The following is a 27,713-nucleotide window of genomic DNA, read 5'->3' as shown; positions in this document are numbered from 1 at the left end:
AGGTTTGTTGTTTGGATGTGTAGTTTTTATCCTCTGTTCCTTTTATGTAACATGTTACATAAATAACAGAGATAGAGGTTACCTGACCTCCATGTTTGTTTTCATCCTCGTTATTTGACCTGTTCATCTGCTGCTCTCTGACAATCTGACCTGAAGTCAGAGCAACAAAAAAAATCCTTTAAGATAAATAAAAAAATTCTTTTTTTCTTCGATTAGAGCAGGGAGGGTCACTGCAAGGCCGTCTCATTAGAAACCCTTGAGTACATCTGCATACTTGTCTGGAAGCCGAAGCTAAATATGTGAATACAAAGGAACATGGTGAGACATCATTAATGATGAATGAGCAGCAGCCGGTCCTAATAAGTGGATCTCCACTTGGGATGTGAGAGAAAACTTTGCGGTTCTGCTGAGAGAAGAAACTGGCGAGAAGGCGCATTAAAAATGCATCATGCATTCTTCTGGGGGGGAGGCAATCCCAACGTCAGTGATGAAGAAGAAAGAGAGAGAAAGAGACGAGCCGGCAGCTCGAAGGATGACGGACAAATGTACCTTTGATATTTGAGCTCATTCCAGGAGAAGATAGATTTTCCTCAGAAAAACAACTTCATCCAGACAGAGAAAGTTATGATTTTCACCTCATGATAGAGAGGAACCGCTGTACTGTCAGTGCAACTATTGTGATGATTTATTTGATTTCAGTGTGGATGAGCAGAAAGAGACAAAAGCAATCAATATGAGAGGAAAGACAAAACAAATTAGATATCTTCTCTGGCATTGATTAATAGGACAATTAATATGCTGCAGGTTTTAAAGAGGGAGACCTCCCTGGATGGATGTTTTATCAAATGGATGATTTGATTACTTCATAAGTGAAGGGAAAGACAGAGATCGAGCTCACATATTAAATGTTCAAACTGAGAACATTTCCCTCATGACAACACTGAATATGAATGCTGGGACCTTTTTCAGACGTCAAAATTCAGCAGTTTTAACTCGTTTTGAGAAGTCCTGATTGGTCAAGCAGAAAATCAACCAAGCTATATAATTTAGCGGAATCTTAATCTCAAATGAGCCATGTGTAAACAGGATTATAACACTTACAGGCAGAGTTATGCAAGAATGAATAAAACTGAAATAAATCTGTTTTTAATGCCTCTGGAAACAGGTTACGTTCTCTTCAGTGCGTATCGTAATTTTAGGTCTGGTCCATTTGTTTGTTTTAATCGGATGCAAAATCTGTGGATGAAGCTAAAAATTAGGGTGATGGCAAAGAGGCGTTCAGACAACAAGGATTTAGAGTTTATCATCAAAGATAAAGTATATAAATAAATACTTTTTAATCACACAATATACAAAATACACATATTTGTTTAAGTTGACAGTCCATTTATATACATTTTTAATGCGAAAATTGGAATCGGTGTACCCCTACTTTCAGTAATCACTCTGTAGAAGAACTGATTGTCATTAAAAGAACAAAACATACATTTAACATTTATTGAAGAAGTACTTTAATATGTTCTGAGTATGTCTACATATTCGACAGAACCAGGGTTTCTGCAGATTTTACAAGATCAAGTTTAAGACTTTTTATGAAAATTATAAATGATAAATGATATTAGGCCTGTATCACGACAAAAACTCACCAAAGAAAATCTCCACTAAATAAACAGACAGAAACTGACAATTTCTATTTTTGTTTGTGTCTTAAGAAATACTTTGTGTGTTTTTAGGAACGTTTGTAAAGGATTCTTATAGTAATGTCTGGTGTGGACTCTACTACGGTAGAGACTAACGGGGATCCTTAAAAAACAAATAAACAAAAACATATGTAATTGAGGCTTTTCGATGAAAACAAACAATGAAAATCATTTTAATAAAGATATGCTACTTGTTGAAACTTCCTGATTTACTGACAAAGTCCTTCAGAAAGCGCAGGACTCAAGATCATTCCTGTCTTCCTTTGAAAACTGAATGTTTACTTTTAAAATCTGAATCCATTTTAATGAATCTTAAAAGTAATTTTGGACTAAGTGAAAGTATAAGTGCTTTTCAGATTGAATGCTGATCTGAAGGACACTAGGATTGACTGCGCTGTCTCTTTGTTACAGTCGATGCCGTTTGTTTTATCATTCTGCGCCTGACCTCGAGGGAAAATCGCTTCATCGTATTTCTTCTGCCTTCCTATTAAAACGCCTCTAAATTTGATCGTTCTTATCGGGAAAACCGCTTGGTGTTACATCGCTTCACCGGCTGACTCTCGTAAAGCTCAACCTCCGTCAAAGATGGCCTGTTACGATTCAATTCAGATCACATAGCGGGAGGCTTGCAGCTGGATCCGTTTCTTTTTATTCCCCGACAGAAAGGACTCACTTCTTTTTTAAAAAAGAAGGATCAGATTCGGCTTGACAAGGTTGAATAATAATAATTATAATTCATGCCCTAAAGCTGAAAACGAACAAATGAACCAAAAATAACAGGGTGGGAACTGAGTTTACGAGGCAGATAACTTCAGATGACAGAAAGGCTCTGCAAGATATTTGCTTCTGCTCCAAATGAATCAGCTCTGAAGTTTCTAATTGGAGATCTTGGTGCCGCCGTTATTCAGGATCATGTTGCAGTTTCTGGGCTGTTGCTCAGTGTTGCCTCATAAAGAGAGGAGCAAGATCTGAAGTGAACGGTGGGAGGAGAAAAGAGGCCTGGATGTGCTGGCACTGCAGAGAACAGCAGGCGTGAACTCAGGGTCGGCAGATGACCTGAATTATGAGCAAAACAGTAACACGGGTGATAAATAAAGCAGGTAATGTGAAGCAGAGAGCTGAAAGATGTACAAAAAGCATAAAGCTGCTTCTGAGAAGCAATGAGAGAAGAAGAAAACCCAAGAAATTAAGATAAGATAAGAGTTTAATGGGCTGTGAGTCTTATGATGGAGCATCGGAAAATAAAGTCACAATGTTACGAGAATAAAGTCGTACAATAGTGAATCAAAATAATATGAGAATAAATCTGTAATAACACAAGAAAAAGTCATAATAATACAAGAATAACGTTATTTTGCGAGAAAAACGTCATATTATGAGAATAACGTCACTCGATTAAAGTTACAATATTACAGGAAAAATGTAATAATATTGTGAGAAAAAAAATTGTAAAAGAATTAAGTCAAATATTACAGTCGCATGATAGTAAGTCAAAAATTATGAAAAAAGTCTATCTTGTGAGCAAATCATACGAGAATTAAGTCAAAATATTACAAAAATAAATGTTACGAGAAAAAAGTGATTATGAGAAAAAAAAAGTCAAAATATTGTGAGGAAAAATATTTTAATATAACAAGAATAAAGGTGGACTATCATAAGTTGAAATATTACAAGAAAAATGTCAAAATTGTGAGAAAATATTTAAGAGAATTAGGTAATAATAAAGTCACAATATTACATGAATAAAGTCGCATGGTAGTAAGAAGAAATATTATAAGATTTACGTCATAATATTATAAGAAAAAATTCATTATATTGTGAGAAAGTAGTACGAGAATTAAGTCAAAATTCGATCCAAATTTAAAAAGATTTTATTGATCCCAAAGGGAAATTAAATAAAATAATACAAGAAAAATTTCAGAATATTATGAGAACAATGCTGTACAAGAATAAAGTTGATATATTATTACGTTTATTTTCGATATAAAGTTGTAAAAGAAAACGCAGCTAGAAATGAATCAGAGGAAAAACTTTTCTCCACCGTGAACCATCTGGGTTAAATATTTAGATATGCGAAAAGAAACAATAAATCTAAAATGTAACAGCAGGAAACCATTTAAAAGAAGAAACACTCCAGAGTTTGATGTTTAATATGAGAGTTGACCTCATAAAGTTTTGCTGCCTGCTGAATGTTTTTTAATTTGTGGAGGAGGTAAAAAAGAGTCGACGAAAAGACAAAAGACAAAATGTTTTTTTTTTGTTCGTTGGATGGACCAAAACTTGAACATTTATTTTTCTGGTAATTATTTTCTAACTCTAGTAGATGGATGTAGAAAAATCTATTTCTCATCCCAAGGCTATGCAGTTCATCTTCCTAATTGGACAGTTTTCCAAGGTGATCTACTCGTTACAGAAACAGAGACTTTCCAAAAAAGTACTTGGGTCATTTTTTTAAAGGTGACACAGATGCAGGGGATAAAGGTCCTACAGAGAGCGCTCAAGGTGACATAAATTAGTTATTTCCACAATGTCAGAACCTTTGTTTAGAAACTTTTATGTCTTTTTAGATGCTCCATAGCGCTTGAAAATGTAAAAAAAATTTTTAAAAGGAAGAAACTGAGCAAAAACAACCCTTGGAAGATGAAAATGAATGTTAATGCCAGTTGGAAACTGGTTTAAACTCATATAAACAAACGGTTTTGTACAGACTACAACCAGAGCAGAAAGTCTTGGTGAGTCCAGACGTAACACATGGTGCCACGAACCAGAACCATCCATCACGGCAGAAACGAGACGGTGATGCAGCCGCCAAGAGAGAGCCGGGAATTAACCAATCAGAGGCCAGCATGTGAGCTGGCAGGCAGTAACTCTCACTTAAACGTACATCACAGGATCTCGTTCAGCTTTGTTCACGGACCTCTGTGACGATGAATCAAACAATAGATCTGCCTTTCATGGATAAACTGTTTCTTCCTGATGACTCAAAAGAGCCAAAGCTGTTTTCTTTTTTTTTACAGTCTCACTTTTGAAGTTCCCTCCTGTTATAGACTAATATTTTCAAGGTTTTCAGCTTGTTTTATTTTTGTTTCTAGTACAAACACAGACTGTGTATTTTTATAACAAATGCCTGAAACTATTTGCATCAGATACGGTCTTAATCTGGATCTGAAAGTCCAGTTTCTTCCTGGATCAGGTAAATATTTATTTACCTTTAGCAAGATTTTTCAGCATCTTGCTAAATTATACATATAGCACCTCCTTAGCTGCTCTAACCTCAAACTTTAGAGTGGCATATTGGGGTTTTATCTGGTTGTCCAACATAAAATAGTGCATAAATGCTATTTTGTAAGTAAAACTATGCAAAAACAAATCTGAAAAGTGCGGCTTGTAAGGCTTCTAGGGTGTATATCCACTAGCTTTACAGATGAGTTTTCTCTTATTTCAAGAGGACCAGCCATCTCTCTATAACATAAAGCGTTTAATTTTTCTGAATTTCCTGAACTGGAAAGAAATTTTAACAATATTTTGTGTTAGCTGTATTACATTCTGTAGTATTACCACTGAAAAGAATAAAATATGTGAAATACTTAATTTCTCATTAACAGAGATATTCATACAGAAGTGCTGTCTGCAGTTGATCTTAAATCAATGTTAAAACTTCACTTCAGGAAGTGTTTTAACTAACGACACCCCTCAAAATCAACCTTGCTTATTGGCATGTTTTTTCCAATTTTGCTCCATTATTTTCTGCTTTTCTGTCATCATCACATCCTTGCTTTCAGAGAAAATCAGTAATGTTTGGTTGAGAAGTTGACGCTGCTCCGTCATGCAGCTATTAAGGAAAAGAAAAACAGAACCACCTAAAGTGTGCTTTTCATTCCACATCAGAATCTGTTTGGACCGTTTCTCTTTCCTGTTCTGGTATGGTTCCCCCACCTTTATTTCTATATGAACTGGCTCCACTTAAGCATGACCAGTGATGCCCTCCACTGGATGGCGGCCAATCTACAACATTAAAAGAAGCTCTTAAGTGGATGTTACTAGTTAATCAAATTGAACTCATTTTAATCTAATAAACTACTAATCAACAATCATAATTGGATTAATTGTTTTCATCCATAGTTCTAACCCATCTCACTGTAGTCCTGGCTGGTCAAATACTTTATATGGACCATTATGTTTTAATTCTTAGTAATAAAATGACTAATATTTTGGCATGACAGAAAAAGTGCTGAGGTACTCCTTTTAGCTCACCAACTTTGACAGGGTTAGGGCAAATTGCTGATTCTGTCTTTGTTTCTGTATGGGCGAACCCAACAACACACAGAGGAAATCTTTCTCTGGAGGAAAACCGCTTTATTCCTTCCTCTCTGTTTCTCTGGTTTCTTTTCAGGTGTTAACAACTTGATTACTTTCTGCTCAGATGGTGTGGCTGCTAATTGGATTCCCGTGGTTTCAAACCGACCAATCACCAGAGAGAGCCGTCAGTCAAAGGAGAACACCTGAGGAGCTCTGGCCGTCTCACTGCGTCCTGTTTGTGTGAGCGGTTGATGCGTTGGCTGCTAATTAGTCTCCAAGAATGTTAAAGTATGCTCTGTTCCGACTTGGCTGAATGCATTTTTTGGCTTATTTTTTTTATAAATAGTAATGTATTTTCTGGACTATTAGTCACCCCAGAATTAGTTGTTTGTTAGAATTATGTCAAGAAATTATTATGAAGAGGAAAAAGCATGTATAACTTGTAATACCAGCCAAACAGACATAGTCTGGAAAATACTGTAAAAATATTTACAACTTTCTTTAAATAATTTTTTTACTGTTTTCCTTAATAAAATCTGTCCTGTTTTTCAATTACTATTATGAAATGTAACTTTAAAATGTTATTTGCCAGGCTCCTTTTTCTGTTTACCTGACAGTTCAGCTAGCATAGACAGCATAGCCAGCAAGCATGAAATGAAAACGTTTCAGAGAAGAAAAAGACAAAAGGACTCTGTCGAAAAACACCTAGCAATTCACGAGACTCTAAAACTGGAAAGTATGAGGCAGCATTTATGCTAAAAGAATGTAGAAATTATTTAATAGTGGATAAAAGTATAAAAAACACTCTAAAAGCTGATATTTTTTTTACATATTTTGTAGCATTATCTTTGGATTTTTGTAAAGGGGGATCCCGGTCAGAAGCTAATGCTGTTTGCGGGTTTGTGGCATGGAACATTTTGGGAACCGCTGTCCTAAATAGCAGATTAAAAACAATAAATATCTTACCTGTTAAGCTTATATGTTAATTTATTCAATAATTTAGCAGCGAAAACAAATAAACTTTAAATTCCCAGCACTAATATTAAGTGCTTTACCTTCTCTGAGCAGCAGCTGTAGCTTCCCCCTCTCCAGCTGCAGGCTGAGGCCCGACCCTTCCCGCCCTTCGGCGTGCAGCAGCGTCCCGGAGTTCCTCAGGGTTTTGAACTTCAGGGAGATGACCTGTTTCGACCCCTGCCTCGGCACCGGACCCGGCCGGTACGTCAGGCTGCTGCCGCCGTCCAAGCTCATCACATCTGAGGCTGAAAATAAAAATAAGACAGAAGCATCTTCAGCTGTGATCCTCAGCCTTAACGCTTGCAGTGAGTTCAGCTTGTTACTGGGTTACAAATCTGTTTTCTGTTTATCAAGCACTTTCTCTGCCGGTGTCCTCTGCCGGCTGGGGATTTAGACTGAGGCGAGACGAACGGTGTAGATGGGAAAGAATGGACTGCTGTTAAAAAGAGGTGCTGAGCTCAGCATCAGTTTCCTCTTCAGTTGTACAACTAATTTCCTTTTCTCTTTTTTAATGAAGTTGGCAAGTCTTTGACCTCACTTAGCTTGCAGTAATGTGCTTATTGCACTGTACAGTGCATTTCCTGCTGATTACAGAGCAGCTCCGACTGCCCGACTCATCCTTTGTGTGGAGCTGAAAACGCTGTTTCCAGCTTCCTTTATGTACAACCGAACATGTTCATCCAGTTCCTAGATAAGGTTTTTGTTTTATTCAACTGCAGTAAGGTCCAACCCTGTAATTATTCAAAACAACAGATTTTTTCTAGCTGAATCTCAGTCTGTGCACTGTAAAAACACAAAGTCTTACCAAGTATTTCTGATCTTGTTTTTAGCACACTTGAAATAAGACAAAACTAACTTACAAGCAACATTTCAGCAAAATATGGGTGCTTGTTTGAAGTCAATAATTAATTAATATTGATGAAAAAGTCCCTGTTCACTTATTACATGGGGAAAATGTATTGGTATACATGAAATAATCTGCCAGTAAAACTAGCAATTTTTCTTTTATTAATCTTAAGAAACTATTGACCTACACTGCAAAACCCCCAAATCTGAAAAAGCATTTTTGATCTAGTTTCTTGAACAAACATATCAGTATGTTTGAATAAGACAAGCAAACCTGTCTTATTCAAATAATTTCAAGTAACTCAGGAACTTATTTAAAGTCAATAATTCCTTAATTTTGATGAAAAAGTTCTAGTTCCACTTATTTCACAATCAACAGTCACTGTGCCGTTACCTAGCAACGCCAGACAAGCCCAGCCCGTTGCCTAGCAACCCAGTTCTAGTTCCATTGGAAGTTTATTTTACATATAACATGGAAAAATGTCTTGTAATAGCTGAGATAATCTGTTAGTTAACTGGTAAATCTTTTTAAATTAATCTTAAGGAATTATTTACTTACACTGCAAGAGCACAAAATTTTTGTGTCATTTCTCGTACAAAGAACTTAGTACATTTGAAATAAGAGAAAAGTAACTGACAAGCAAAACTGCAACATAACAATTATTCACTTATTATTAAGTGAATAATTCCTTAATATTGATGAAAAAGTACTAGTTCATCTGGCTGATTATTTCACTTGTAATAAGACATTTTTTTGCTTTGGGGTTGTAAACTGTTCACACAGAAGTTTCATTGAGGTGGCATTTAATTATGCAAAAACGCAAAAAAAATAAAATAAAAAAATGAACTGAGCAAAAATCTGATTTATAGTTGGTCCGCAGAGGGTGAACAATTTGAATATTTTTATCAGAGTATATTCATCAAAAAATTTTAAGCAGTAGGTCTGAGAACAGATTAAAAAGACTGCTTCAGCATTGTACTACCTACATGCAAACATTAGAAACATTCCAAAATTTTATATAAATGAAATGTAGTTACTTTTAGCCCTTTGTAATACTTTTTAATACCTTCTAGGAAAAACAAAGCATGCATCTGCAGATAAATGCTGCAGCTTTCCAGTGAAATTCAGCAAGCAGCTCTACAGTGTCAGCATGAGGTCTCACTCTCCCCCCTGCAGGTGCAATTCTCTCCGCCGTTCAGCGGGTGACAGAGAGGAACATCACCTCGAGTTGAGTGCTTGGCAGCAGACATAAACCTGGGGCTTTTACTACAAAGCAGGATTAAAGGCTCAGTGAAGTAACTTCATGTTCAGCGCCGGGTTGTAGTGTCATAAAAGCTGGTTTACCTCATACTTCTGTTCAAATCGAACCTTAGGGTGGTAAACTGCTCCTGTTTGACTCATATTCTGTACAAAATGGTAAAAACCTTCAGAAATACTCATTTAACATGCATAAGAATAACAATGAAACTTGATATATGACATTTTTAAAATAAATTTATTTGTATGTGCATGTAGTGCGCATTTTTTGCAGAAGATGTTATCAATAGGAATAGATTGACCAAAAAGAGATGCTAATTCTGATCACTGAGCTGCTGAACATTGTAGTAGCTGAAGTCGAGATGGTTTGAGACTCACTGTAAGGACATCCGTAGGCCTCCAGGCGCAGTCCGATCCGCCCGGCAGAATTCCAGTCCAGAGGAATGAGGCGCAGGAAGCGAGCGACTGCAGGCTGCTGCAGCTTGTACTGAACCACGCTGTCTGCATTAGAGTTACCTGGAAAAGACTGGAAACCCACACACATGTACAGACACATTAAATATTTTCATAATAAAAACTACATCATTAAATAAGCTTCAAATATGACTCCTCCTGTTAATATTAAACACTGTATTACTTTTAGATGCAATCCTTCTGTAAGAGATTTGAGTCAAATGGTTAAATTCCCTTATCAGGATGAAGAGGCGTGGAAACAATCCATTTGTTAGATTCAGGTGGGTTAGAGAAACATTGCAGACATGACAAAAATGAAATGAAAAATTGGTCTTTTTGCAAAATATAACTTAAATAATCACCATTTATTTAAAAGATGTTTGCATATTTTCCTCAAACCCAACAAACTAACAAAACTAAAGTTCTTAATTTCTGTTTTTTTTATGGCTACCTTTCCTTTGAAAGAGACCTATAGTGAAAATTCACACTTGGCATGTTTTTGTACTTCCATTTAGGTTTCTATAGATTCTAAAAACAGCACAAATGCTTAAGAAAGCTGTTTTTTGGCAATAAGTTCATGTTTTGAGTGTCTGGAAAGTGAGTCATTTCAAAAACCTATTGACTGTTAAGTCACAATTGAGGGTACTGCACCGTTACCTAGCAACCTCAGCGAAGTTCTGCCCGTTTCCCAGCAACCCAAGCTGAGCTTCAGCATGTTTGGTCAGTTGGTTTTACTGCTGTATAATGGCTGCTGGAAAATTCATGTGTTTTGTTGCAGAAACCACTTGCTGCATTCTTGTTGGTTTTTCAAATTGCTTTTCAAATTTGCATGGCTATATAACTGTGCTTCAATTTGCAGTTATTTTCATGTGTGAGTGTAAATGTTGATTTGTGGGGGCGTGGCCAGCGGCAGCTTATTTGAATTTAAAGTGACAAGACGCCCTAAATCAGCTAAAAATAGTCAGAACTGACCAGCATAAAATCTCACTATCTAAGAATGATTTTGTGCAAAAAATGTACAGTACATGTTTTGTAAAAACCTATAGACCTAACATGTTCAACGATGCATAATATTTCACTTTTCACATTGCTTAACTACTAACACAATGCTTCTAAACACAAAGAATTATGAGCACAAGTTAGAAACTGATCTCTGAAATGACGAGCTGAATGTCTGATGGATTGCTTTCTGTCTCTTTCTTTGCTCATTCAGTCTCCTTCATCTGGAAATCTGTCCTAATTGCTCAGCTCCCTTGAGGTTGACATGCAGGTTAACTATCTCCCCACTGCTGAATACAAGCCTAAACACATAATTAACTCATTTATTCCCCTTATAATAATGACAGCAGAGTTGATTCGTCTGATAATGAAGAGAATTTAACCGCGATAGCAAATTAGTTTTTAGTTACTTCAAATCAGTTTGAGACTCAATCGACTGGTTTTTAAATCACCAAATAAATTAATTTGAGCCAAAAAAAATCAAACTAATTTATCATTTTACGCCGCCTGGGATTTAGAAAGTTTGCAAAGTGGGACTGAAGCACAATTTTTTTAAAGGTGAAATGTTTTATTTCTCCTCTTTCTTGTGCTTAATCAACTTTTCACAATATACCGACTGACAAAAAATATCAATGAGTGCAATGTCATAACTGTAACCTTGGTGCAACATTAAGTAGGTCAGTTTATTTCAATATACATGTATATGACCAGATAAATGGACCTTCAGAGCCCTTGATGCACAAACTTCGTACAAATTTCAGTGGATAATATGCTTCATTAGACAGAACTCCAATATTTATAACTGGAATAAATATGATCAGATTGAATTGGCAGCATATTTTTGTAAATCAAATGAGTGTAAAATGCTCTGAGACATTATTTGTTGTCCATTGGCATTATATAAATACAGGCTGAAATGATTCATTGAATGATTTAACATTCCTCAAGGCAAATCATCTGCCTCAATGCTTTGTTAAATGTATGCTTTACTATATAGTGGACTGTGTTCGGGTCAGATGATTATTTGTGTTGCACAATGCTCTCACTTCTGGCAATGGTCCGATGATGAATGCTAATTGCTATTAGCATCTATGGAGAGAAATGAGGAGGGACAAAAAGAAATGGCGCCAAGAAATAGAGAAAAAGTTTCAAAACTGATTGATCACTTTAAACTACATAAAAAAAAGATCATTTTTTCAGAGCAGAAAAGAATCAGAACAGAATCTGACATGTTGTACATGAACAATGAAATACATTTTAGCTAACATTATATGCAGGTGCTGGTCAAGAACAGTAATAACATGAAATATATATTTCATAAAAGTTTTTTTCATATTTCAAACTTGAGACTGAAAGTGAAGCATAATGTTTACTAAAACCTCAATTTAAGTTTTCTTTTAAAAAGTTATGTTTCTCATCTGTTTTTAGACTTAAAACTAATTTTTCATACTTTAAACTTGAGACTAAAAGTGATGTTTGAAGCAATAAAATGTTTGCTACCCTTTTCTTCATGTCGTTCACACCCAACATCCCCGTTCTTCCTCGTTCCGATTCACTCTTTCACATAAATAATCCTCCTGATTCGCTTTACGTGTTCTTAGAAAACAATTGAAAGAACAAATTATCTCTAATTTGCTCTGCAGCAGCGAATCGATGAGTAAATTAATGAAAACTTCATTAGTTTTCATGAGGTTGAAGCTAATTATATAAACACTACATTTTATGTACAAGAATAAAAACATATACTTGCTACTTTCATATGTTTTCATATGGGAAAAACATCAGATTTCTTTTTTAATGCTTGAAAATATTAATTTCTTGCTTGAAAATATTACTTATTAATTTGCACTCATTTTTAGTGCAAATATCTAAAACTAACTTATACAAACATGTCACATAAAGCTAGCACCTTAGAGACCCAATTTAGAGCTGATTCAGAGATTAGTTACTTTTACAATGAAAAAACACAAAATTTTACCAAGTGTTTTTATCTAGTATTAGTAAAATACACTTGAAATAAGACAAAACTGACTTACAAATAATTAATCAGCAAAGTATAGGCACTTGTTTTAACTCAATCATTCCTTAATATTGATAAAAAGGCTGTAAGTGAAACAATCTGCCAATGGAACGAGACTTTTTCTACAATATTAAGGAATTATTGACTTAAAACAACCTTCTATACTGTGCTGAAAAGTTACTTTAAGTTACTTTATCTTATTTTAAGTGTACTATTATATTTGCACTAGAAACTGGACAAAAATATTTGTGTTTTTGCAGTGCAGATGGTAACTGGACCTGAGCCAACCAGCAGGTTGCAGAAAAGGATTGCTGAAAATATGTCACAAAAATAAACTAAAACAGAACATCGCATGTTAAGAAAATAGATGGAAATGAACTGTCGAGAAATTCAATTTTCAAAGGAAGTGATGAAGGAAATTTGAGAAAGAGGGGAGAAGTAAAACAATCAGGACTCCGCTCTCACTTCCTGAGCCCTCCAGGAGGAAAGAAACAAACAGATAGAGGAGCAAAAGTAAAGGAAAGATGGATTGCAGCATTTTCAAACACCAACAGGCTTCCAAGGAAGGAAGAGGAGGGAGGAAGACATTCTCTAACACAGAGAGGAAAACAACATATTGCCTCCTCTGGTCCACATCCCACCATTCTGAGATCTGAAGCCCAGTAGGTAATGTGTTGTGCTTGATCCAGCGGCTCTGAAATTATTTTTTCCCCTCTGACAGACTCCCTAAGCTGACTCCTTCAGAGAAGTTCAGAGACACTTTGAAATGCGGCTGGGCTGCTGCAGAATTTATGTATAGTGCCAGATCAACATGTTTAAAGCTGGATCCCCAGCGCTGAGATTAGCCGGATTCCCTCCACACGGGAAATTGCCTCGGCTGGGCTTCTAATCAGAAAACTCCTACGTGCAGCAGTGTGACAAATGTGGCTTCAACCTGGGTTAATGTTCATGCTCAGAGTGGGGGGGTAAAAATGTAAGTTTGTTGCATTATTTGGAGTTTCTGCAGAAAACGAGACACAGAACTCAACAAATCTGAGGCGGGCTCGCTGGGCTGATGGATGCACCGCTGTGTTTTGCTATGACATCAAAGCTAGTTGGTATTCCTGGACGATAAACAGCAGCAACGCCACAGCAGAGGACATACACGACAAGCATGAGAGACGCACCCACAAAACACAAATAAGGAGAAATGTGGCGAGAAGAAGGCAGAAACTTCACAGTCTGTGACAGGACGGAAACGATTAATCGGATTAATTGGTTATTTAAATGATCATCAAATGATTTAACAATCGATTAATCGTTAACTGGAGTACACAAACTCAAAAAAGGCCATTTACTGAAGAACAACATACACAGAGCAGTAATTAAGCCAAAACTGTACAAAATATTTTTATATATTACATCTAAAATAAAAAATTTTATAAATCTTTTCTGCCCAGAACTCCTTAAATGGAAGAACTTTAGCTTCACCTGGTGCAAAATCTGTCAAAGAAATCTTCTATTAAACACCTTCAGCTATCCAATTAGTAATCCACAAATATTAGCACTGAAACGACTAATCAGATTAATTGTGATTAATTGATTACTGAAGTAATTTAGTAATCATTAACTGGTTAAGATTTTGTGAGAAAATCTCATATTAAGCACATTTTACTACTCAATTACTAATATCAACAGATTGGCTCTACACTCTGTTAATGTTAAATCAAGCAGAAAGTGGTGAACTTTTATCTTGTTGATGTTAGAAGTAATTCTTTATCCACAAATGCATCATTGGCAAGGTATTGTTTCTTTTTATGCAAAAAAATATTTATTTCCTATTTAAAAAGGGAACTGAATTGCTTGTTTATTTGCATCTTTTCATGTATTTCTAATACTGTATACAAAATGATTAAGCAATAAAATGAAAAATCTGCAGAACTGATATTTTATCAGATCAATCGATTAATAATTAGAATAACTGATATTATTCTAAGACATAATACCAATTAAAGATGCAGAGATGTGTAAGAACAGCTCCAAGAGTTAGAATACCCTGGAGGATGAGGTTTCCTGTTTGTTTATGCATGCCTGGGTTGTTTCCACTGAGCCATTCCACTTGATTTATTGTGCATATGAACTTCTCTCTGCGTCTGCATTTGGGTCCTCAAATCACGTCCATATAACAATAGGAACATTTGCATGTAATTAAGCTTAGTAAGGATTAGTACGGAGCACAACCTGAACTTGAGGAACAGAAAAAGAATTTGAATTGCTATTGGAAAAGCTTTAATAAGCTCTTTTGTACATCAGTAGCATCCTGTCACTGGACTGACCTTTTAAGAAATCAAAAGGCCAAAGGGATGCAACGCTGCTAATACATGTTTTGACTTAAAACCAACTAATAAGACCTAAAAGATCCATTCTATAATGATAACAACCAATGCAAAGAAGTTAAGATAGATGAGCTGCGGCCCCTGTTGAGAAAACATGGGCTGGCTTAATTATTACAGTTTGGATTAAATAGTAATTTAAAAGGACTAGTTTTGACTATTGACAATATCTGAATGCCAAAATAATTTGAACATTCAAAAATTACTCCAAAGGATAATTTCTGAACATTTCCAAATGGCCAAGTTCACCACAAAGAAAAGAGGGAAAGTCATAAAGCTATAAAGTACAACTCTTTCACTGTTCTTTGACTTTAGGAAAGTTTTTAGACATTAATGCTTTTTAAATACCACAGCGTAGCAAAGGTCTTTCAGACTTCGGTGTAGAGGTGCACTGATTGCAGGTTTCTGGTAGATCAATAATTTCTTTTTCTCCCCTCCAGGGGATCTTTTGTGGGCTCTAGTGTCCCTTAGATGAAAGTAGGCTGACAGGAAAGGGGGGAAGACATGCGGCAAATATCGCCGGGGCCGGGAATCGAACCGACTCAAGGCCTCCAAACGTGGGTCACGCTATCCCCTACGCCACCACAGCTCGCCCAGATCAATAATTTTTAAAACAGCCTAACCTGCTGATTCAGATTTTGGCCAATACAAAACTTTTTTTGTCTGAGAAGTCACTAAATATAGCAAAAAAGTCACCAAGTTGGCAACAGTTGGGAGACTATTGATAATGTGATGGATAAGACTGATTTCTCATGTAAATACTTTTTGAGAGGAGGATAGATTTAGGCACCAGGAATTGAAAGATTATGCCTGTGTAGAGCAAGATCCAACTAGAATCTTGTAGGGGAAAAATAAAAGTGCAAGACCAAGAATTGACCCTTGCAGGACTCCACTTGTTACGGAAACAGAAAAAGGACATCAGAATCAAGGGATTACAATATTATTTAGCCGTGCATTAGGTATTTTAAAATAGTTTAAAAAGTGATATGCACCCTGGACAGGTTGCTAGATCAGTGTGTGTTGTTGTGTGTGCCTGGCAACTCACAACAACACACACACTCACCAATTTAGATACCAACCAATTAACTAAACAGTTGTGCGTTTTCACAAGGGGAGCACACAAAGTCCATGCACAAACCCCAGGCTGGGATTTGTACGCACAACCTTCTTGTTGCAAGGCACATTGCTACCAACTGCTCCACTGTGCAGCCCTGGTTTTAATAAGCATTTTCCTGATAAATAGCTATATTTGTATATGTAACAGCTTGTCTATTAACTGCGTATGGAGCATCTTTTTTCAGTTTATGTCTTATCTGTTTACCTCCGTGTCTGTTTCTCTTCACTCTGTCTTCACAAAATCAAAAGGGAAAATGTAAAGCTGTGATCTGAGGCTTTGGCAAAATCATCTCTTGAACTTAAGACGCCAGCTAAACCCTTGACAAAAATGACAGAGAGCAACAAACAAGACGTAAAAAAAGGAACAAATTGTCCCACTTCACTGCGTCTGAGTTTGTTGTGTTCAGCCAAATGTTTTGTCAGCAGAGCTCCCTTACACCTGCTGACACATTACAAATGAAAAGATAAACTCCTGATGACTGAGTTTATCTTTATGCATAGCACAGCAGATGCCAGAAAGGAAATGGAGTCTATACGAATGCAAAGCTATAAAAATAAAATCACGTCTCATGATTACATTCAAGGTTTTTAATGAATAAAAGAATAAACCAACCCCTATGCTGTCCTCCTGTCTGTACTGCTTCCAGTTGTGTCCCGTGTCGCTGAACATCAGTTGGTAAGACGTCAGCCAATCAGAGCTGCCGTAGCGGCCCTGTGTGGCGACAGCTGTGATCTTGGTTCGCTCACCCAAGTCGACCTGCAGCCACTGATACCTGTCTGAACTAAGAGGAGACCAGCCTCCAGCACCTGCAGAGAGAGGGAGAAAATAGCAGGAGACGTGTGATTTATTAGGTTTATCTGCGCAGGAGGACATGAAATATGTTCGTGTAAAAAACTAAAATAATAAATCATCTGGCGCAGCCTCTCAGCTAAATTCAAACTCCTACACTACAACCAGAACAATGAAAATCGATAAAAACTTCAGCGAAAACCTTAAAATTCATTTTGTGTCTATAACAAACAACAAGTAGTGCTTTAAAACCACAACACCAACTGGAATTTGTTCCATTTTGGTCACTTCAGGTATGCTAACACGCTAGGTATGTGACTAGTTAGCATGTTAGCAGGAAGAAAAATCAGTATAAAATTGTACAAAATTTGACAGAAAATCATGTTTTTAGATTCTTGTTTTATTTGAGCATTTCTTGGGGAGATGAATAAACCCCAATAAGCCCCAAGAAATTGTGTTTTTTTTAACAAAAAGAAAACGTAGAAAAATAAAGCTTTACGTCGACTTCTTCAGTGCTGTTCAAGTAGAAACAGGATTGAAATAGCGCTGGTATGTAGTCTGCTGGGTTGCATAAAGATTAATAGCTAAGCGAAACATTTTGTTAACTTATAAACTGAGTCGAAATGTACAAGAAGCATCAAGTTAAAGGTACTGATGTAGATCCATTTCACCAACACACTGACAGTGACCTGAAAACCTTACAGCTTGCAGCAGCTAGGTGATTTAATTTCTCATGAAAATCAATGAGAAGCATTGATTAGTTTTACAGTACCTCCTAACGTGTGTATCCTTCCTCATGTTGAATGTCATCTATAAAGAAGCTGTGCTGCGATTCATGCTGACTGCTTTCATGCTGGATTTCCCAGGATGAGAAGTTTTCCCACACAAATAAAAACCGAGATAAGAGTGTGAATTATTGAGATGTGAGAAACAGATTTGCAGGAGTTTTGAACCAACTTCTCCCAGCAACCTGCTGAAAAAGCAGCAATAAAACCAGATAAGCATGAATAAAACAGGATGCAGGTTGGTTCAGTTCAGGTTAGCTGAGCATGTTTGCTGCAGGACAGTAAAGTCTAAAAAAATAAAACAAAAACAGTTGGTTTGTTGTCATTTGTTATTATTACCTTCGTTAGCAGATTATTATTGCTATTTTATTAACATTATTAACATTAGTTGTTTCTGTTTTTATATTATTGCTATTGTATTTGTTGTTATATAACAGATTATGAAGAATTGCAGGGTGCACTTTGGCAAGGAGTTGTTATTTACAACTATTATTATTATTATTATGGGTCAGTAGATTCAGAGTTAGTTTGCAATAATGTTGTTTATGTAATTTCATTTATTTGTTTGTTCCTTAGGGCAGCATATTATACAGGCATATGAATACCATAGCATGGTTTTAATTACAAGTTTCTGGTAATTACTGAGTGATATATCTTATTAAATTGAAATAGGATTAAATAAGTGTTCACTTCTTAGCTTCATTGTCTTTTTCAAACAGAAAAGTAGTGGTAAGCTAATTATTTTGCTCTTGGTTATGTATACACGTTTTCTCTCATCCTAATGATTACTTGTTTTCTTGTTTTTAAAAACCTGTTGGAAATAAATAAATCTAAATGCAAAATGTGAGCGCGTGCGTGGAAAATATTTAGTCGGGCCAAAACGATGACACACAGAGCTTAAACACCAGATGGACGGATTCTGCAGACCAGAAACCCACTGAGCCCACATACACGCACACACACGCACACACACCCCGGCTCATAAAACGAGCGGCAGAAAGCTGTACAGAGCACAAACACACTCAGAGGGACTTCTTTCGTTTTTTCCACCTTGGAGCCAGTTCTCTGACAACCTGCTGCTCTTTACCTGCAAGAACATGATAAAAAAAAATCCCTCAAAAAGTGATAAAATAGATGAAAAACTATATATATTTTGTTATTTGTATTTAAACAATATTTGGCAACTTGATAGGAATATCTAGACCACCATAGATCAGTATGAGTCTACATTTATGTACCCAGATGGCCACAAACCAACTGCTGCGCCTGAAATTACAATCTTTAACTCTTTTGAGGACTGGAGGCAATCTACTGGCTACGAACCTGTTTTAGTGACAACCTGTTTTTAGATAATTTAACACATTATCTCCAGTAGATTTCAGGTTTCTTTTTAATATATTACTCATACGAAACATCATAAGTTCTAAACAGCCAAAGATTATATATTTTAAATAGATTTTTAGTACTGATATGCAAGATCTTGATAAACAAAGTGCCCCCCCCCTCCCCATAACTGAATCTTTAATAAGAGAAAAATGAAGAGAAAATGATTATTGTAAGGGAGCCTGACTTGTAAACCTAATGAAAAAAGGGAATATATTATGAAAATATATTTTGTCTTAGAATAACAACATTAGCTCTTTGGTTGGACACTGAAGATCTATATTGTATCTGGTTTCGATCTCTACAAGGGGAAACTTGTGGTTTACATCCATAATTCTGTCTTTTTAAAGGGGATCTATTATGCATAATTTACATTTTGTACATTTTTGTACTTCCATTTGGGTCTCTACTGCATCTAAAAACAGCACAAACGCTTAAAAAAAAAACTCCACCCAGCTTTTCATTTGGCAATAAGTTATTGTTTTTTGGTGTCTGGACAATGAGCCGTTTCAAAAACCTTCCAAATGTAACGCCACCAGTCAGCAGGCACTGCCTGTTACCTAGCAACCCCAGTGAAGTTCCGCCCATTCCCTAGTAACGCAAACTGAGCTCCAGCTGGTTTTACTGCTGTCTGCACTGTACAATGGCTGCTGGAACAGACAAGTGCTTTGTTGTTGACTTGCCATCCAGAAACTACTTAATGCATTCTTGTTGGTTGTGCAAAAGTCTCTACTAATACTTTTCAAAGCTGTAAAGTTGCATAATTGCACATCTGTTTGCGTAATTAGTGTGACTGTAAACGTTAAGGGGGGCGTGGCCAGCAGCAGCTTATTTGGATTTAAAGGGACAAGACGCCCTGAAGCACCTCAAAATAGACAGAACTGACCAGAGTAAAACCGTATATCTAAGAATGATTTTGTGCAAAAAACTCATAATTAACATGATTTGCACTGTCTGCAGACCTATTCTGACCTGTTCAAGAAAGCATAATAGGTCTTTAACAGACAGGACAGACTGAGTAACATATAATGGTTGTTTTTGTTTATCTATTGCTAAATCTGCATTTGCTGATGTGTTTGCTGATGCAGGAACTCTCTCAGCTTGTGTGTCATGTAAAGCTGAAGGCAGCAACAGGTTGAACTACTGATGTTTCTGCCAGTGAGACATAACTGCGATCGCTGTGTGACAGGCAGAGAACAAAAAGCAGTGAAAATGAATCAGCGTCGGTCGGGTAGCCGATCTCTAAAGAGCTAAAGGCCAGAGCTAATAACCACTTGACTAAAAGACGTGTTCGGTGGCAGCAGAGAAGAAAAGGGCAGACACTCTGACCTTTCCACATGGCGATTAGACTGTAGAGGAAAGGAGAAGGAGATTAAAGAAAAACAACTTGGGGAATGAGAGGCGTACAGAGACTCTGTGTCCTCGCCGTCAGAATAACTGCGACTAATATAATGGAGGTGAACCTCCGGTAGATGGTCTGAACACTTCAAGTCACGGCTGTCGCTTTAAATCAGAGAGATATCTTTGGCTCCTTTCTCCCATGTGTCTGTCAAGGTGGCAGATGCAACCACCCACAGCTGAAAGTGAAGATTAATGGAGGTCGGGACTGTGACATCACTACTCAGAGGGCCGAACTGCAGCCTGAAAAATCCTGCCACCTCAAACACAATAGTTTCAATTCACTAAATCAGTTTTTAGAATATCAAACCGGTACAAACTTTAACAGATTTTTTCTTCAGGATGTTTCACTGACAGCCTGCGAGAAGAATGTTACATTTTAAAATGGTTTTAGGATTTAAAACTACATTCTGTATTATTCCACTGTAGAGCATTGAGCTACAATGTTGCTATGACAACATCAAGAGAGCTGGTGATACGTGTAATCTGAAAAATCTGTCCATCCATCGTTTCATCATCCCTCCATCCATTCCTCCATTAATCCATTCATCCATCATTCCATTCTTCATTCATCCATCCATCCACACATTCATCCATCCATCCATTGTTTCATCATCCATCCATCCATCATTCCATCCATCCATCATTCCATCGTCCATCCAGCCATCCATCCACACATTCATCCATCCATCCACTGTTCCATCGTCCATCCATCCATCATTCCATCCATCCACTGTTCCATCCATCCATCGTTTCATCATCCATCCATCCATCGTTTCATCATCCATCCATCTATTGTTTCATCATCCATCCATTCATCCATCCATCATTCTATCCATCCACTGTTCCATCGTCCATCCATCCATCCATCCATCCATCCATCCATCCATCCATCCATCCATCCATCCATTGTTTCATCATCCATCCATCATTCCATCTGTCCATCCATCCATAATTACTCCAAATAAAAAAATTCCCCATGAAAAAAAACAAAATTAATATTTTACTAAAATTTTTTAAGGATGAGGTTATTTTGTCATAGTTTTATTTATTTTGTGGTTTATTTCTTAATTAATTTCATAACAGTGTTTTATTTTGTATACATTAATAACAGTATTTATTTTATTTTGAATGAAACGGTTGTCAATTCAGTACCAAACTGCAAACATTCAGCTTTGGATGAATTGAAACTACAGTATTTATTCTGCTTATTGTTATTGTAAACATGTGAAATAGATGCAGATATATTTCACAGATATGAAATGTTAATCATGCTGCACAATGAGCCGTCGTGGAGGTCAGAAAGGATAACTGAATATGGACGTCAACAACCGATTCGTCGGCTGTTCTTACACAGCCCCAATACACAGGCTTCAATTAAACTTTAATTCAGCCTTCAAATCTCTGAGGGAAAAAAGATAACTCTGTCGCAGCAATTCTTTTCAAGTCACATTTCAGCATAATTGTTGCAGAGTCACTGATAACTGTCAGCTTTGCCTACAGAAGAAAGAAAATGTTTAAACATGAAGAGTGCTATTAACATTTGGCAAGAGGACGGCGGAACTAAATTAGTTCCTGCTAAAGAAAATGAAACTTAGCGTACAAGAAGCAGAAGATTGACACGAACGAGAGATATAGGGATAAAAGTAAAAAAATAAAAACTGGAGGTGAAGTAAAGATGTTTTAATGTCTTGGGCAGTTTGGTTTAAAAGGGTAAATCATTTAGAGATATCATTTTCATGCGTGGATTACATAACACAGAGTTTGTACACTTTTCTCACAGTAAAATTCAAGCACTTTTCAAGCACTTTCAAGGTAAGTTTTCAAGCTTTTCCAGCACCACACTGTAAAAAAAAAGAAAAGAAAACAATGTCTCTAATTTATGGTAAATACCAGTAGCTGTGGTTGCTTTTTTTTTTTTTTTTTTTACAGTGCACACTTTGGAGTTAAAGACAATAATAACATAACATACTGTGACAGTATTCTACATATAAGAGACAGAGTAAACTAAAATATAACAAAATTGTATGTCTTAAAATGTCTCACACACGCACCTTGTGTGATTGACCAAGGACAAAACATTATTCAAGCGTTAGTTTGCACTTTATTACAAAACTGTGCAGATTGGATTAAGAATGTCTAGGGACTTTATATAGAAATCAAGCACTTTCCAAACATTGAAAACACCTGATTGAAATTCAAGCATTTTCAAGGATTTCAAACTAACACTGATAACAAAACTCTTCTAATGTTTGTAGCCTTAGTGAACTCAGAGGGCGTTCCTCAGAGAACAACTGGTGAAATCTGAGCGTTGACAGAAACAGCAGCAGCAGGAGGAAACGGGGATAAGAAGAGAGGAATTCATCTATTCATCAGCTTCCTCAACAAACAGCAGGGCTTGCTCCCTGGGATCCTGCATCAGTAACTTCCTTATCTGCTGACTTCAAATCAGAAGAGCCAGATTCAGATCCAGCTAGACGTCCTGGAGATCCTCCGTCTGTTGGACTTTACAGCTCACAGACACGTTTCAGGTACAATTCGCATGTTTTCCAGGTATTATCTTTCGTTGAGAAGTACGACCTTTAAAGATTACTGTTTTATACTCTACTGTTTGTTGTAATTCTTAAAATTTTGAAGTACTTTGTATTTTCTGTAAAATTACTGAGAAAAAGTAATTGAAATAAAGCTTAAGTGGGTAAAAATAAACCCATAAGTAATCTAAAAATGTAAAGATAGATAAATATACAGATCTACAGATATAGATGAATAGACAGACAGACAGACATTGATGTCAGCTCCATGTGGCTGGAAATAGCAATACAATCTGTGGCCTTTGATCAGCTCTTATTGGAATTGGTTGAATGGATCTAAGCTGTAATGTAATTGTACATCTATTGTGCTTGAGATGACATTTTCTGTCAATTACAGCTGAACTGAATTGAATTGATTTGAACTTTAGCAACCCAGTCAGAAGATGTACGAATCTTTTCAGATGTAGAACATTTTTGACCAGTCTTGGTTAATCAAAGACGAGAAAATGCTAGCTTCATTATAGCATTAGGCTTTAAAGCAGCAAGTGTCAAGAAAGGGCAACTATAAAAATGAGGTTTTCAAGCTAAGAAAGTACAGGAAGGACCGCTGTGACCTCATTTAATGTACTGCTAACAGAAGCATTGGAGATTTAAACTGAAATTGAAGGTTATTTAATGCTCAGTAAAATACAAAACTATTCAAAGTTAAACGGTTCATAGATATCAGGTTGATACTTTCTGCCACTAAGAGGCCAAACTTTAAAAAAAGCTTGAAATGGTGTCAGTCTTCTTCATGTTCACCAGGTTTTTGTGTCCCGTGTGGTGAGAATGTTTCTGATCCAGGATAAACCTGTCTTTCCTTCCAAGCTGGTTCTGGGTTTTGATGTCAGGATGAAGCAGTGAAACAACAATCTTTATTTTGTCAAAGCTGCATTCCCGCTCCCAGTCGGGATTTCATGCTGGACGGGCAAATACTATCCACATTTATCCTCCTTATATAAGCCTTCAATACAGACAGAAGCAATACAGTGTTGGGTTTTCTTTTATGTTATTTTAAAACTCACCTTTCAACTTTTATAAACTCAAGAAGAATCTCCTTCATTGTGATTAATTGGAGAGGTTTTCTTATGACCCTTTGGTGTTATTTTTATCTTTTGATCATTTCTTTGTTGTTTTATATCTTGACGCATTTAACGATTTATTTTGTTAGAATTGTATTTATTTCAGGGTTTCTTTCCCCTTTTATTCTCGTTTGTTTATTTTTTCACCTTACCATCCCAACTGTTAATTATTTCTTCATTTGTCACAACCTGCTCCTTCACACATAGCCGGATATCTGAGAAACCAATACATTTTTATATGTTTTGGGTTTTCATCCACATGAAATCTCCGTATAATATCACTAAAAAAGATAATTTATTTAAACCAAAATTTAGGGTCCTGCGTACTAGTCTGCCAATAAATCCACATACTTTCTTTGACATTATTCCCAATCAATCCTGACCCTTTGAGGCCATTTTCAAGTACTATAATGGTAATGGTATAATAATGCAATTCTAAAAGATCAAAAAACTTTAAATACTAATGAATATTTAACACTGTAATTGGAAGACATTTTAAATATCCAAAATAAATAAACAAAACAACCAAAAAAACTAATAAAATTAATTATGAAGTCTCTGTAAACAAAAATGTCCTTCAAAAAAGGGTTTAGTTGAGACCAAAGCACCAGACTGAACATTTTTGTTATACAGTGTTTGATAGAAAGAGATAGAAACTCAAGAAAACAATTATGGAAGTACAAACAATTGAGCACGTTTTAATTTATCATGCGATGAATTGATTTATTGCTTGCTGCGATAGGCTTAGTAAAAGCTTTTCTCAAACGAATCCCGTGTGACCAATATTAATATTTATCCAATGTTGTGGAGAAATTGGTTTTAATAAAGTTCTGCACTGGCCATTACGACCTACCATTGACCTCTGCTGGGGTTTTTTATGCGAGTTTTTGTTGGTTTTAATAAACTTTTATCATTTTCGTTCCCAACTCCAGTCTGCATTTTGGTCCAACCACAAAACCAAACTTCATGACAGGTTTCCATTTAGAAAGAGCAGAATTTCAGTAGGAGACATATAGATCGGTTCTAATACCTCCAGACTGTTGTCTCTATTAGTTACATGTTCTCCACTTCCACACATTTCCTCTCAGAAACACAACAATGCGTCAGGCTCTAATACTCAAAGCAATTACAGTGCTTTCAGCTTTCAGCCCACTTAGAAACACACACCAGAGACACACAGGCAGACATGCATCATCAAGCGACTGTTGGGGCTCACCGTCTCTCCGGTTGAGCTTGGCGAAACCCGGTGCATGGCTGCTGGACAGCTGGGAGGAGCTTCTGAAGGATGACGGCGGCAGATTGGAAACCAGCGCGCTGTCACACACCTCTGCAAAACAAGAAGGATGAAGCAGAGACTGTTATGAAAATAACTGCAGGATGTTTCTCATGTGATCCTTATACAAAGAGTTTGTTTAAAGCCTTCCCGGATTCCGTACAGGTGATGTTAAAAGTTAGTTCATTTGTTCATTAAACTAGAAGTTTTGCAGAGGAATATTCAAACTGGTTAACCCATGCTTGAAACTGAAGAGTAGAAATCATGAAAAATCTTTTTCCAGACATCAACACTTCACGATACCTTCTAATTAGAAAGTTTATAAGAATTTTTTTCTTTAAATATCAATACAAGTTCTTTCCTGGAAGAAAACAACAGAACTGCCTGTGTTACTTCAGGTGTAAACATAAACCAACGATCCAACAAGAGATTAAAGTTAGTGATGAATGAGTTAATCTAAAGTTGATTGATCTTATAAATCGAGTAGCGATTCATTGATAAGTGGAGATTTTCTTAAAATTCTGAGAACAGAACCGCATAAAGTGCATTCCGCATCCCCCATCGGACTTTGTTAGGACCGTTTCTCTTTCCTGTTCCAAGTCTTGCACCGCCATTATTATTTCTGTATTAACTGGCTCTGATAACCAGTGTCGCCCTCTGCTGGATGGTTGTCACACCACAACACTACAATAAGGTCTAAGTTGATGTTATTAGCTAACTGAACAGACCTAATTTTAATCTATTAAACCATTGATCGACAATCGTAAGTCAATTAATTGTTTGCATCCCATTTCACTGTAGTCCCGGCCAGATTAGGACTAATTTCAATATAATAAACCATTGATTTATAGTTAATCTTAAGTCATTTAACTGTTGCATCCCTAAATCTAACATCACTGCACAGGTTCAATCAGCACTGTAGTGCATCCTTGCCACTCAAAACTTTAACAGCTCCACTTCCATCTGATAATCTGATAAAGAGGGACTCTTTGGTATTCTTGAGGCGGATCAATTGCATTTTTCCAGCTGATCTTTAAAAACCCTGACCTGCCGATTCTGATTTTGGTCAATAACAATCTTGTGTATAATTAATACGGTCAGGTGTTGTTGCCAAAGTCCCCAATAGCATAGAAAAAAGTCACTAAATGCATTTTTGACTAAAAAAGTAGCTAAATACAGCAACAAACTTGCTGAGTTAGCAACAATGAAGTGACTATCGTGTGACTTGGTGGCAAAATTAAGAAAATCGGTGCCCCTGTATGACATACTGAAGCCAGCCATGAGTTAAAATCTCTCTAGCAGTCCTGGGTCAGCCTCCTCAGGCATCCTCTTAATGGGAAATGTCTAAGACAGGCATCCTTATCAAATACCTGAACTTCCCCAGAGCTTTCCCTGAAGAGCAAAACCCTCTCTCCCTACCCCCAAAGGTGAGTTCAAATGTATCAATATTTCGATCTAAGTCAAGTTCTCAGAAGTCAATGAATATTTCAGCTTCCAGAAGTCCTTTTAAACAACCCAAAATCTGAGTTTTGGTTAATGCCAGCTAAATGAAAACAATCCCTGTTGTTTCTCTTAGCAGGAATATAAACAGTCCCATTGTTCAAAGTCATGAAAGTGAAGACTTCGCAAAATGTGACACAGCAGGAGATGGATTATGGTCTTTTTCCCAGCCGAGGAGAAAGACAGTTAAGTTGTTAAACGCAGCATGATGGGAGCTCACTAGTGCTGAGAAGTCAGACACGTTTATCTCCAAACCATCAGCTTTTTAAATGAAAATAGTTTTATTCCAATAGGTTTGGGTTTAATCTGTTTCTCAAGCCTTTACTCCCTGAAAATAAGGAAATATAAAGGGGGAAAGGAAAGAGGATTTTCAGGAGTGTCCAGTTACAAAAACATAAAGGAATATATGGAAAACCAGGAGTGCCAAAGTTGGAAGTAAATGTTGAAATATAGAAATTGTTAGGTTCAAAAATCATTTTGCTAACAAATGTAATAAAGGTTAATTTAGTCAGTAAAATGTAATAAAAATTGACTCATTAAATCTTTCTGAATATAAAACTTAAAATATAAGTATGTTATTTCTTTACTCTTGTATTTGTTTTGGTAATGAATTATTGCATTCACTGTTGTTTTTTTAAAAGGAGAAATATTAGTGGAGAAAATGAATCATTAAATGATAAAAAACAATAAAAACAAAGGCTAGATTAAAAATACAGAGGATGACAGTGATGTAAATTATAACATTTTGAAATGAAAAGTAGAAGTTGCACATTTTAAAAATTACAAAAATTGCCAAACTTGTTTTCACCATTTTGTTTCACTTGCTGCCACAGAACATGTCTCATTGAGTTGTTT

At 36.4% G+C, this 27,713-nt stretch overlaps 1 protein-coding gene across 1 annotated transcript in view; it reads right to left on the bottom strand.

The window, feature by feature from the left end:
* LOC116722037 (contactin-associated protein-like 4) overlaps positions 1–27,713 on the bottom strand; it is a 102,311-nt gene that overhangs the window by 49,863 nt on the left and 24,735 nt on the right. Inside the window, exons 2-5 of the mRNA XM_032566120.1 lie at positions 25,302–25,412; positions 16,691–16,884; positions 9,496–9,643; positions 7,055–7,258 (exon numbers count right to left, since the gene is read on the bottom strand). Coding sequence (XP_032422011.1) covers positions 7,055–7,258; positions 9,496–9,643; positions 16,691–16,884; positions 25,302–25,412 — 657 coding nt within the window. The remainder of the gene's footprint in view (positions 1–7,054; positions 7,259–9,495; positions 9,644–16,690; positions 16,885–25,301; positions 25,413–27,713) is intronic.

Source organism: Xiphophorus hellerii, chromosome 6 (genome assembly GCF_003331165.1).
Source record: "Xiphophorus hellerii strain 12219 chromosome 6, Xiphophorus_hellerii-4.1, whole genome shotgun sequence".
Taxonomy (NCBI): domain Eukaryota; kingdom Metazoa; phylum Chordata; class Actinopteri; order Cyprinodontiformes; family Poeciliidae; genus Xiphophorus; species Xiphophorus hellerii.
Note: the sequence above shows the minus strand (reverse complement) of the source record. Positions and strands in the feature narration are given on the sequence as shown.